The sequence below is a fragment of the Balaenoptera musculus genome, chromosome Y, assembly GCF_009873245.2.
Source record: "Balaenoptera musculus isolate JJ_BM4_2016_0621 chromosome Y, mBalMus1.pri.v3, whole genome shotgun sequence".
In the NCBI taxonomy this organism is placed as follows: domain Eukaryota; kingdom Metazoa; phylum Chordata; class Mammalia; order Artiodactyla; family Balaenopteridae; genus Balaenoptera; species Balaenoptera musculus.
Window position 1 is genome coordinate 599,295 of NC_045807.1, and position 14,162 is coordinate 613,456.

A 14,162-nucleotide genomic window follows, 5' to 3' on the forward strand; every position below is an offset into this window, starting at 1 on the left:
AAAAACCTTAAGTCAGATGAAAATGAATACAATAAACCAAAACTTAACAGATGCAGAGAAAACAGTTCCCAGAGGGAAATCTATAGCTATAAACACCTACATTAAAAATAAGAATCTTTCATAAATAAACTGTTTAAAGCTTAAAGTACTGTGTTTTAGTATAGCAAAACTAAACACAATGCAAGAAGGAAAACAACAATGAAGGTTAGTGCAGAAATGAATGAAATAGAAAAATAACATAATTAACAAAACCAAAAGCCAATGCTTTGAAAAAAATTGATGAAACATTAGGTAGACTAAGAAAGCTAGAAAAAAAATGTTAAGTTACCTAAATCAGTAATGAAGGTAGGGGCATTACTACTGACCTTTACACAGAAAAAAAAGAAGTTAAAATACATTAATATTGTCAAAACTTCAACACCAGCAATTTAGACAACCTAGATGAAACAGAGAAATTCCTAGAAATGCATAAATTACCAGAACTTAATCAAGAAGAAATAAAATAAATACAACAAACAAGCACTCTCACAGATACAGAGAAAAAACTAGTAGTTACCAGTGGGGAGAGGGAAGGGGGGGAAGGGCATGATAGGGGTAGGGGTTTAGAAGGTATAAACTATTATGTATAAAATAAGCTACAAGGATATATTGTATAACACAAGGAATACAGCCAATATTTTATTAACTATAAATGGAGTATAACGTTTAAAAATTGTGAATTGCTTATATTGTACACCTGTAAGAATTAACACCAATAATAGTCAAAATATTCCCCAAATACAGAATAGAATACTTCCCAACTCATTCTATGAAACAACATTATCTGATACCACAGCCAGAAAAAGGCATTATAAGAAAAACTACAAACCAATATTCCTGATGAATATTGATGGAAAAATCCCCAACAAAATATGAGTAAACCTTAAGCACTACTGAAGTGTATACTTAAAGATGTTAAATTTTGTTACGTGTATTTTTACCACAGAACAAAATAGGTTGCTGGGTCCTATGCAGTTTTTGATGTAGTGCATATATAGCACACCCAAAAATCTGTATTTCAAACATGTTTCCAAGTAATGCTGATACTAAACATCCTAGGCCCAAAGTTCAAAAACCACTATTCTGAAATACCACATCCTTAAGATACTGACTGGTCATGCTTTTCCTTATATAAAACCTACCATTTGTGGGAAATACAGGAAATCAGCGTAACAGGAGATTCCAGAGAACAGGGCTATAAATGATCTGAGTAGTGGGGATCACAGACTTGGTTAGGTGTTATTTATAAGGCAGTCTATTATAAATGAGTTATTCAGTTGAGCTGCAGTGGTCTTGTCTGACTTATGACTTGTCAGAGTGACATTCACCATATTCTCTTAATATTTAACTCAAATTTTTATTATTTACTGTTTGAACTATTAGGCAAACACGTACTCCTATACAGTTGAACAACTGCAGAATCTTTATCTTTAAAAATCTAAGATTTTTGGAACTAAATAGAGGTGATTGTAACAACACTGTTAATGTATTAAGGGTCACTAATTTCACCCTTTTAGACAGTGACTTTTATGTTACATCAATTTTATCTCAATAAAAATATGAATGTCCCTATCTTTTTAACTCCTATTGACTGTTTTTGACTCCCTAAAATTCTTATATTTTTATGTGCCACTGAATCCCAAGGTCATGGTTTTACGAGGTGGAGCCTTTAGGAGGTGATTAGGTCATGGGGGTAGAGCCCTCAGAAGTGGGAATAGTGCCTCACTATTCCTCCCCTCACTCCTTCCACCATGTGAAGACACAACCAGAAGCTGGCAGTCTATGAACTAGAAAAGTGGCACTTACCACCCACTGAATCTGTTAGTGCCTTGACCTTGGACTACCCAGCCTCTGGAACTGTGAGAAATACATGTCTGTAGTTCATGAGCTACCCAGTCTATGGTATTCTGCTACAGTATTCTGAATGGTTAAGACAACTCCTGATAACTTTTACCTAACTTCTAATTTTTACTATGACGATAACCTGTTCTACAGTATGTTAGTGTCTGTAACAGACCTCCAAACTGGGCACAAAAGGGTAACTCAAGGACAGGGTCCTTTGCTATGAAAACAGTAATAACCATCACTGATTGCTGTGGTCTTATACTGAAATGAACTTTATGTGGTCTAAAACAACCACTTTATACATGGGACATTTAACTCAGAAGAAGTTGCAGATGAAAAACGACAAATGTTTTGTAAAGAAAAAAGAAAAAAATTATTTTAAGGACATGCTAATCAAAAGGACTTACCAATTAGCTCTCAACTACTCTAAAATATTACGTGCAAACTCACAGGATGAACATTTCCATCCAAGTCAAAAAATGAAGAGCAATTAAACATTTTGCCTTCATTCCACTTCTATACAGAATGAATTAAGAAATGGGGAAACAAAAATAGTCCACTGTATTATGTTTATTAGATTTAAGAAAACTGCACTTTTTTTTCTCAGAAACGTGTTAACTTTGTACTAGTATCAAATAGACTAAACACTCATTATCAGGAAAATAGTCTGATTTTTATTTTTGCATGTTACTCTCAAGTACACATTTACAATAGTGTCACATTCTTCTATATGAATTTCTTAGTAAGTATTTTACTTTAAGTATTTTACAATGTGTACAAAGGAAGGAACATACAATATTTGACAGGTTATTTCAACAAAATAATAACTTACATTCTTCTAAAAATTGGTACCTCTTTAAAACATTAAACTGAAACATACACTTTTATAGCTTTGCTAATCAAATTGTTTTAAGAATTAAAACAACCTCAACTAATATCAGTACATAACAGTAAGTACAATTTCATTTTTTCTTTATAAAGGCAAATGTTTTATCATATTAACTTGACCAAATCCTTAAATACCTTTTAAAGGTCTCAATATTGCGCTTAAAAACAAAACAACTGTTTATGACTCCAGAATATGTGAGAAATATGATGTAAAGTGTTGTGTTCTTTATCTTTCAGTGTATTTTTAAAATATAATTAGTTATTTATCTATATTAATTTTACAGAATGTTTTAAAATTCTTAAATGTAAACTTTCATTAAACATTTCCTTTTATGTTACTTCAGGGAATAACAAATTTGAGGGAGATTTAAAAGATACTCACATACAAAAATAAGAGTTTTCCAGAACAGGACAACAGATGGACAATAAAACAGTTGGGGACATATATGAGGGCCAAGAAGGCAGAAGTTCCAAAATCCATCTGTGGCTGTGGCTGGCATTAGGTTTAAATTCCTATGTACCTAAAGCACTTGATTTAGAATGAGACTAAATTAATCTAGTCTTGAGTGGCTGTGAAAATCCCCAAATGCTTAGATTTCTAACCGTATTAATATAACTTCTGAATATGAATATTAATGGCACAGAGAAAGGTAAAAGGTAAAACCTCTACAGGAGTACAAGAAAGCACCATAATGAAGTTGTAAGGTACCTACCAAAAGGGAAGAAAAATTTCTTATTTCCCACAATGTGCCAGTACCTATGTGCCAATAGCTAATTTGAGCAACCTAAAAAGTGTTTCCTTTTCTCCAAAATTTGTATTAACACAACCAAATTCTAATTAACTGAATTCATTTTATATCTATATTTATGACTCACTAACTTCTTAAAATATTTCAACTCTCCAATAAAAAACAAAACTGTGAAAGAATTGATATTTCAAATAAAGCCTTACATTTTATTATGTACTTTAAATACAACTTCTGTCTTCTAATAAAAGCCAACTTGAGTATTAAATCAAGTTTGCTAACTGCCTAAGAAATAAAAAAGCAGGCTAAGCTTGTCAAGTTTAATTTGCACCCATTCTCTAGTATATAGAGCTACCGCTTCCTTACTCTCCGCCTTATTTTGTGAGAAGACAGTTTCTTTACAGGCTTCTCGGTCTGAACAGAGAGATTAATCTACTGGTACTCATTAGCTTTTCAGAAATTTTTAAGGTATGAAGATAAACCTGTACGAAAGCATTCTATCTAGAAATACCGTTAACTTCTCTTTTCCAATTACCAAAGATTTTTACAATACTTCACTTTATAAAAATACTAGTGTCCTTATTTTTTTCCTAATTCTTCAGCTAAATTTTAATCTCTGAATAAGAAGTTGGCAAAAATGCTCCTTCATACACCTGTGGATCTTTCAGTTTATTGTACATTTAATACTTTTCATTGTAGACTTAGAATTTGGGATTGTGTGTTTAAGTAAGTAAAATAAGCAACATACAGGCACATATAAAATTTAGGGTACCTTGCAAAATCATATGAGCCACATTTATCTCTAAAACAGTCCAAAACTTAGTTCACAATAAGTCTCATTTGCAGAACATAACTATTCCAAAACAAAGGAGTATAGACAGAAGAATGAAAAACAGGAAAAAGCAAAACCTTTCAATAAGACTTCTAAAAGTGTGCTGTGCTGGCAAAAAATGTAAACACTACAAAGAAAGTAAAAAGAAGCACATTTTGCCTGTTAAACAGAATGAAGACTAAGCACAAACTTAGCCAATATGCTATATTCAATGTTGAGACTCAAATGCAAAGTTTCACGGTCACGTGATTTCAAAATGTTAAGCTAGAAAAGTAAATGACTCATGTTATAATTAGAACTGACAGTAAAATCTCCCATTTATTCCAGATGTTTCTATTTAATGCAAAGAATTTGTGGGGAAAAAATGAGTCAAAATAATTACTTTCAGAGTTACCAAATCATGTTTATCTTTAAGTGGTCTTAGAAGAGTATCATCAAGGTGAATAAAGGAAATACTTAAATAGTAAAACTTCTAAGACTGAAAAATTCAATACAGAATCAGGGATGATTTTATTGAAAGCAACTTGTTTGTTGCTACTTTCCTCATTAAACAAACTGAATAGGATTCAGAACACTCTACTGAATAAAATGTAAAGGTAACAAGAAGGAATAATCCTACCTGTACACAGCATAAATCAATGTACAGTATTGTATGTGAACAAGACTGACTGGCTTTAAAATTGGCTTTTAAAGGCCAACATCTCTACAAAAGTCTGTAGAAGTATTGTTAGGGCAGGCCAACTTCTTTATGATGTCGCATTATGTGCTGGTTCTTTTCTGAAGGTCTTCGGAACCCTTTCTTGCAGTACTCACAACGGTGAGGATAGTCTTTCGTATGAATGGAGATAACGTGTCGTTTAAAGCCTGAGGCATCTGTAGTGCTATACTCACAGTACTCACACTGATACACTTTCCTGCCACTGTGTGTCTTCATATGCTTTTTAAGCTCATTCTGTTGTCTAAATCCCTTTCTACATCTCTTACACCTAAACGGAAGATCTTTTGTGTGAACTGAGAGAATATGGCGACTTAGAACGAATGGATCTGCAATCTTAAAGTCACAATGTCTACACTGGTGCATTTTTTTACCCTTGTGGGCAGCCACATGTTTCTTGAGTTCTGAAGGCCTATGAAAGCCTTTATCACACATATCACACTTATGGGGGTAGTCCTTCGTGTGAACTGAAATTACATGTCGTTTCAAATCACTTGAGTTCGAACTCTTGTGGTCGCAATGCAAACACTGGTGAGTTTTGCTTTCTTGGTGGATAAGAGCATGTTGCTGCACCTCTTTGGTATCTGAGAAAGTCAGAAGACAAATGTCACACTTGAATGGCATCTCTTTACTATGCTTAGTTTTTACATGAGTTTTCAAATTAGAAGAGTCTGCAGACCTATATTCACAGTATTGGCATTCGTATGGCTTCTCCCCAGTATGGATTCGCATGTGCTTTTTGAGCTCTGACGGGTGACGAAAACCTTTACCGCACTCCACACATATATGAGGAAAGTTCTTGCTGTGGACTGCCAAAAGGTGGCGATTCAATAACCCTTGTTCAGCTGTCTCATATTCACAGAATTTACACTTGTGCATTTTGTTAGCTCCTTTTTCCTTATGCACCATTTTGTGAGTAAACAAAGCCCCAGCGTGAGAGAAATGCTTCCCACACTCATCGCATTCAATGGCCTTCTCTGCCTTGCTGGTCAGCTTGTGGCTCTCCAGGTGGTTGTGTAAACTTATCTTCTTATTGGTAGTGTAATCACAGTCAGTACAGCGGTACTTCTTCTTGGTGAGGTGTTCAGGGTGGTTTTTCATGTGCCTTTTCAAAAAACCTCTCGACTTAAACTTTTTCCCACAAATCATACAAGGATAGACAGTCAAGGGATGTCCATCAGGGCCAATAATTATTGCTAAGAAAGGAAAAGAAAGAAGCATGAGTGATCAATCCAAGTTCTGTTTTGGTCTCTTCAAGCATTTAAAGTGTGTGTTCTGAACACTGTTTATAAGTACCTATATTACGTTAACATACCTTTTATTGTTTTGCAACAAAAGATATAGCAACCTAGTAATAAAGAGAATCTGGTCCAGAAACTTCATTATGACTGTACCAATCTTATTCCCAGTTTAAAATATATAAAGTAGCAATTTAAAGCCATATAAATTTAGATATCTAGAGAAAATCATTCATAAAGTTCAACATTTCAGCTTTTATTATGTCAAGCCAAATTGATATTTAAAGTTCAACCACACCTATAAAAAAATTTAATATGTAAATCATTATACAAGATATACAAAAAAGGAATATATTCAATGAACAACTGAAGTATTTGTCCTGCTCCTCTGTGAATGATGCCTGCCTCATGCTGACAGAAATAGATCCTCTTTTTTTGGCCAAGCCATGCAGCATGTGGGATCTTAGTTCCCTGACCAGGGATCGAACCCGTGTGCCCTGCACTGGGAGTGAGCAGTCTTAACCACTGGACCGCCAGGGAAGTCCCTAGATTTTTTTGAGTTTTTTTCATTTAAAGTTAACTGACATAATATTTTAGTGATCTTTTTTTTCATTTCCACTAAAATAACCTGATATTTTTATTTTTCCTGAAATAGGTTCTGATCCAAAATCTATTTCTTTTTATCCAAGGAAATCATTCATGAATATCAGTGAATTCTTAAAATTATATTTTCAAATTCAATACACAAAAGCTACTGTATTCTAGCAGCTAAAATGCCATCATAACACCTCTGGGGATACATACTAGTTTCAACTGAGAGCTTGCAGAGCACGCTGCACTGTGGAACTCATGTGCCCTCACCTGTTTGGTACTGCCTGGAATCAGGTCTTCTCCTTTTCTTTGGTTTTTGTTTAGCCAGTCTGCCAAGTCCAGCAGACTCATCTATGTGCAAGAGGGCACTTGCAGTGCCATTCCGGCTTTCAATTCCATCAGAATTATTACCTAACAATATGCATTAAAAAACAAAATTATACAGTATTATAAATTATAAAGAATTAAGGATTCTTTATAAACTACAACAATGAAAAGCCATGATACTCATGAATGACAGAAATTCCCTATCTAGGTACTAGGCTTTACTTGGCTACTTATATACGAGACTGTAGGAAATGCCTAACTTCTAAATACAGCATCATTTTCCCCCATGAATTCTCTCGTTCTCACTCAAAGGTCATGAGCCACATATACTGAAGATTAAAACATCTGAGTTTGAAAGTTCACATAATTCTTAAATAACATAGGCACGAAAAAAATTCCTGTCAAACGTAAAGGCAAAGGCAAAAGGTAGACTATTTCATCTTCCTGTTTTTACTTAAATCACTACACTGGTACTTCATACTGCTGAAACTTAAGACCCTAGAAACATGTTTTTCAATAATAAATTCATGTTCAAGAACCATGCAATCCTTCAAGCTGCAACATGACATACCATAAGCTGCTGCCCATGCTATTGGCATGAATGTTTTCATTTCATTGTTATCCATTTGTTGTTCATGCACGGCAGCAGCGGCTGCTGCTGCAACAGCAGCATCCTCCTCTCCTACAATCACTTCCATATAAACTTCGTCTGCAATTTCTGCAACATCTGAGTAGAAAATCAACAGAAACACTTTTGTGACCAAGTTTACAGATCAGACAGGGAAGATATTTTTATTTCAATTTTGTTATTAAACAGAAAGGAGGTTCAAATGTTACATACCTAGAATATTACTTTCCCATAGTAAATACACTATAAACATTTATTCAATGAATCATCACTTTCTTGGCTTTCACCATAATTTGCTTACAAAATGACAATCTGAGCATACATCAAGAGTCACTGATATTCTTCTTTGGAATATGGCAGTACAATAATGTCTTCTTAGTGCTGCTTATTTTCTTCAAATACTGCTGCTTTAAAAAATTAAAAGCCTATAGGAACATAAAATTTTCCCCCACAAAAAGGCCACCTACTTACTTAAATCTTCATCTTGCTGAGAGTCATTGACAGTCATGTAAACCATCTTTTCCCTTGGCACACGAATACTGCTATTCTGATCAAGTAGTTCAACACCACGATCATTCTCAGGCTCACTCTCCACAATGTCTACAGTGCCACCTATCAGAGAAGATGACAGCTCCAAGAATTTATGTGAAGACTTCATTTCCACCTGTTTCACTAACTACATTTTACATACTTTTCTACTGCTATATTGGAACCCTCCTAAAAGTTATCTTCAGAAAAGATTACATTCTCAGTCTAAACCACCAAAAAGTAATTAGGTTGCAGTGTTTGATCAGGATGTATAATACACTGAAGGTTTCCTCTTACCTAAGTCATCTTCTCCAGGGTCAGCTTTAAAAATGTACACCTTGATGACTTCAGGGCAAGTGCCATCCACTTTACAAGGATCCACTTCCGACTCTGCATCCACGGTCATTCCAGAGGAACCGTCGTGTTCTATTTTGCCAGCATCATCCACTAAAAAGGCAGGAAACGCATTACATAGTAATAGCAGATACTTAAATAAAATATTATCATTTTCAAAAGTCCTGTTTTACAAACATAATCTCTAACTTGACTCATGAAAACTGGATGATTCTACCTAGAAAGCAGAAGATTCAATGAATACATTTTGAAAATTTTCTAAAAGCGGATGAGATATAAAGGTAAAAATTATTTTATTTAAAGTAAACTGCTGGTAACCTAGAAAACTAACAAAAGTAATGAAATGATATACTTTACCTTTGGATATAGTTATATGCATAAGGTAAAAGCAGTATTACATTTTCCAAGATCTTGTGGAAAATGTCCTAGTAGTAAAATCAGCAAACACTAAATTTAATATAAATGTTTTATCAGTGTTATCTCATGTTCACTACTCCTGAATACTATTTGAATTTATGTTTCTATTAGAATTGCATTTTTTTAAAAAAAAAAACAAGTATGATTTTCAAAAAAGTATATTACAATGGTAAATGTAAACATCAAACTGTTTCATGTAAAACCACATACTCACAGACATGGTATATATACGTGCACATAACACATACAAACACACACATACCTGAGTCCATAAAAGTAATCATTCTGGGTCATTGCTTGCAAATGCAGCAAATCTATACTTAAACATACTCTTATAGACCTTAATGAAGGTAGGGTGTTTTACATTTTTGGAAAAAAAACCCAAAATCATTATTTAACAATAGAGGCTCACATGGTTCCCAACAGTAGAGATTCAGGGAATACAGAACAAACATTTCATATTTTAAACTTCGTACCAGAAGAAAAAAAATTAGTACAGTATTATGTTTAGGATTTGGAAAATTAACAAAAGTAAAAAAAACAATGGTTCAAAGAAACATATTCTGAATTGTAATAATACCAAAAATATAATTCCCAAATAATGTCTCCTTTCATGCACTGCTATCTCTGGCACAAAAGAACGTCTGGCAAAGACTGATAAAAACTTAGTACTATTCAACTTATCACTGATGCTGTGTGCATTAGAGAAAGACTGATGGAATGTTCTCTCTGCTCTAGACACAACAAGTGGTCTATTTGGCAGAGCTGAAGACCAAGCAGAGAGAAGCAGAACCAAAGCCCAGAGAAGAAGGTCGATTTAGCTTGTCTTCAATACTGCCATCAAGCCTTTTCATTTCCTTTTTGCTTCTGGTGCTCCTCTGCTAGACGTATTTCATTATCCTTTTCGTTGAACGATTATATTTTATTCAATTCAACAATGAATCACAACTATAAGTGAGACTTTGCGTTAGGTATCAGAGATAACAAATAAAATATGAAAAAGTCATGGACTCAAGAAGTTTGAATTCTAGTAGGAAAACAGATGATGAACAGATATTTGATTATTTTAAAATGTGGTAATACTAATAATATAACTACCATTTAAGTGATTACCTACCTAGTAACTAACTACTTAAGGAGGGAGGTTTTAAAGTACTGCCAAAATTTTAAAGGACAGCAAACCTATGTTAACGCAAGTTGAATGACTTATCTGAGATCACACAGCTAATGACCTAAGCCAGAATACAAAATCTAATCCATGTGATTCACAACTAACATTCATCAACTTTTAGTATTTTAAGAATGTATTCTATGAGATTTAAGGTAATTTTTTGGAAAAATCCAAAAACGGTATAATTAACAAAAGGTGGTTTCCATGAGTAGCGATCAGATGAGTTAAGTTCATGACTCAAGCACAACTCAAAATAAGGCCATGGTGATAGTTTTGACCATGATGTAATTTTATGTCTTAAATTCTTAACACTGGCTTAGAAAGACAGAATTCAGCTTTTGATATCTTTAAAATAACTTCTCCAAATTCCCCATCATGTTCTTTAAAAGATCTAAAAATTTCATTTGTCTAATCAAATTCTTACATAGAATTATAGAACATTCTTACGTAGACTATTCAGATAAATTAAGTATCTCCCAAGTGAAAATACAACACTTTAGTTTCTTACTTATTACAAATCAAGACCATCCCCATCCCCAATAAATTACTTAACATAAAACTGCTTTCAAACAGCAGCCTGAAATATTTTTACCAACGTGCAAACCCTACTATGGCGTATAGAGTAACACAACACACATACAAAGTCAAGGAGGAACATCTACACTGGTTTATAGTAACCCAGAGGTCACTGATATTCTCGATGAAAAGTGTTTTAGTGAATGCTATATGGGGTCAGACTAAAGTGGGTGGAGAATTCTATATAGGATGTAAATTTCTTTAAGTTTAGTTTAAAAAAGGAGAATAAAGAAGCAGTAATCAGAATGGGTTGCAGGATCAAGGAGATTACTGTTTAACTGATAAAAATACTTAAGCCTGCTCAAAGTCTGTAGGTAATAAAGAAAGTGAGAGGCTGGAATTAAGAGCGCATAGTGAATCTGCTGGATCAAGATCTCAGAAGGAAAGGGAGAAGACAAAACTAGGAGCAAAGATGAAGGCAGTTTCCTTATACAGGAGAGTAAACACTATTCATTTTGAGACCCAGAAGCAAACAGCAATAGCAATGTAGCTAGGTTGTTTTGGGGGAGAGGGTTGGACAGGAGCTAGAAATGCAGAAAACAAGAAAAAAAGTCCTGACTGGTGGTTTCAACCAGATATACACAAGAGGAGGCAAAGGACTCTGGTTTAAAAGTAAGAGAGTGGTAGACTGGGTTAAGAACTTGAGAAGTGAGGGAGAATGAGCTGGTACAGGATGAACTTAATGATATCAAGGTTCAAAAATCCCAGCTTGTTAAACTCTTGGCAATTATAAACAAATAACACACACACACACCCCTTCCCTAAACCCTGAATTTAACTGACTAAAATATCTTCACAATATTTAATAAATACAGTTTGTGAGGAAAAAATAGGCATTATATCCTTAATTCTGGTCTGACGTGTATAGCAGTTTTTTTAATGACATATCCAGCTGACTGACCTAATTAAAATTATGTTCTTAAAGGTGACTTTGGAATGTCAAACTGAGATGGGGGTGGAGATCTCAGCAAACCAGGCAGGAGAATCCAAAATAAATTTATAATTCTTTGGAGAACTAACCTTTAAGAACTCTGTAGATGAAGTTGGCCTCTTTTGGCAAGTTTATAAAAAGTCATTATAAACAGGTACTGAAAAACCTAATGTCCTGTGTTTACAAATTCACACTAGATGTTCTTATAAATGTTAATTTGTAGGTAACCATAAAACTCTTGAGGACTGTAAAATCTAATAATTTTGGAATTGCAAAATGTCACATATTTACCTGTAGCTTGTAAAAGATCCTTCTAGTTGCTTCTACATTTTTAAAAATATGCAATAAAGGCAGTTCCCTGGGGACTTAGTGGTTAAAATTCTAGGCTCTAACCCCATCACCAAAACTATCAATAGTTACAAGAATACTATTCAGATATTTCTCTATGCATGTATACATGTAAAAGAATGAAAGAATGAACACAAATGTTTTAAATGAAAATTATAACGCTATTTTTAAACAACACATTCAACAATAAAACCAGTTTAATTTCACAGTTCACCATTCTAATCCCTTGAATATTCTCCCAATTCCTATGGCCCTCTCTCACTTCATCTGACCATTTGATTTGCAGAATCACACCCCTGCCAAATGTAATTTTTGTCTTTGCACCTATTATCTATGCAGCTACATCTAGATTTTTAAAAATCACATAATTCTTATGGTCTCATTTTAAAATACCTGACCATAAACTTTGAATGGATATTTCACATTTTTTCCTCAAAACTCCAACACTACCTACCAATTGATTTTACTGCCTATTTCCCTAAGAACAAGTGAAACATTAAAAAAAAATCCACTGAATTTGGCTCTACCCACTTGCCAAAAACTAAATCCATAAATTCTACCTTTACTGTATGTTACCATAAACTATTTGTACTCCTCCTATTTAAAAGCAATCCCTCTCATTGAGCACTAATTTATACTTTCTCTGTACTGTTCAACAATTATCTTTTACATCATCAATTTATCCATCATTTTCTACAGGAACATTCCTTTCAGCAAACAACTAAGCTTTCTCTCTCTTTGTAAAACAGCAACAATGATAAAACCACCTTATCTTGATCCCACTTCTGCAAGTTTCATTTCTCCAACTCTCATTCCACATTCTCTGAACTCACTTCACTTAGGCTTTTGCCAAACTTCACCAAAACTGTTCACTAAAGTCACTCATGACCAATTCTCAGCACTCATTTGACTTGCACCAGCATCTGACACAGATGTTCACTCTCCTCTGTGACTGACCTTCCTTCTTGACTTCTTTGACCTAAACTCTTGATTCTTCTACCACAGCTGCTCCTTTTCCCCTGCCTCTTAAAAACCTCACACCTTTTCATTCTTGGCCTTCTTTCCTTTATACATAACCAATCCCTCTTTTGGTGATCTCACTCTTACGGTTTAAATTTCATCTATACACTAAGAATTCTCAATCTGTATCAATCTATATCATCAACCCAGAACTATCTCCTGAACTCAGTTTAGCACATCCATTTCCTTTTTGATGTCTACCAGAAAACTCAAATGAAGTCTTTCATAAAATGTCATCTTCTCTAGGCATCCTGAGCATAACAACTCAGTATCTTCTTTACTGGGCTATTTTAACTTTTTCAAAGCACTTTCTAATACACACATAATTCACTTATTAATTTTATGCCTGCACACTTCTGCTAGAAGGCATTCCCTGTGAGGGGAAGGAACTTCCATTCATTTTTATTCACTGATCCCAAGAGCCTACAACATTGTCTGGCACATAGTAACTATTCAACATCCATTTGCTAAATGTATAAGTGACGGTCTTCAAGTAAATGTCTATTAGCCCAATAAATGTAGATTTTAAAACACCCCTCTTGGAAAAAAGTATTATAGTTAGATTGTTATCATATTTTAAGTATCTACTGTCATCTGTGATGAGAGAAATTAACACACTTATACATCATGCCATCCGAAATACTTTATAGTTAATACTTTGTACATAATTACTTTGTTGCATGATCTTAAAATATACATTTGTTTGGTCTAGTTTTATTTTTTACTTTATTGAAGTACAGTTGATTTATAATGTTGTGTCAATTTCTGCTGTTCAGCAAAGTGATTCAGTTATATACATAATTTTTATATTTTTTTCTTTTATGGTTTATTATAGGATATTGAATATAGTTCCTTGTTCTAAATACACAGTAGGACCTTGTTGTTTATCCATTCTGTATGTAACGGTTTGCATCTGCTAACCCCAAACTCTAGCTTTAAATTAACACTACTTTTTCCCTCTATTCCTG

General features: G+C 33.9%; 1 protein-coding gene across 5 annotated transcripts in view; it reads right to left on the minus strand.

The window, feature by feature from the left end:
* Positions 1–2,537: 2,537 nt before the first annotated feature.
* The window catches only part of LOC118889453 (zinc finger X-chromosomal protein-like), a 63,477-nt gene continuing 51,852 nt past the window's right edge, over positions 2,538–14,162 (minus strand). For 3 of the 5 annotated variants that reach the window (XM_036841216.1, XM_036841214.1, XM_036841215.1), the window contains 5 exons: positions 8,675–8,824; positions 8,321–8,461; positions 7,793–7,948; positions 7,165–7,305; positions 2,556–6,261 (listed from right to left, as the gene is read on the minus strand). In XM_036841216.1, the coding sequence (XP_036697111.1) occupies positions 5,078–6,261; positions 7,165–7,305; positions 7,793–7,948; positions 8,321–8,461; positions 8,675–8,824 (1,772 nt within the window). In that variant the 3' untranslated portion in view covers positions 2,556–5,077. Of the gene's footprint in view, positions 6,262–7,164; positions 7,306–7,792; positions 7,949–8,320; positions 8,462–8,674; positions 8,825–14,162 lie in introns of all 5 variants that reach the window. The other 2 variants (XM_036841217.1, XM_036841213.1) reach the window with 2 other exon arrangements.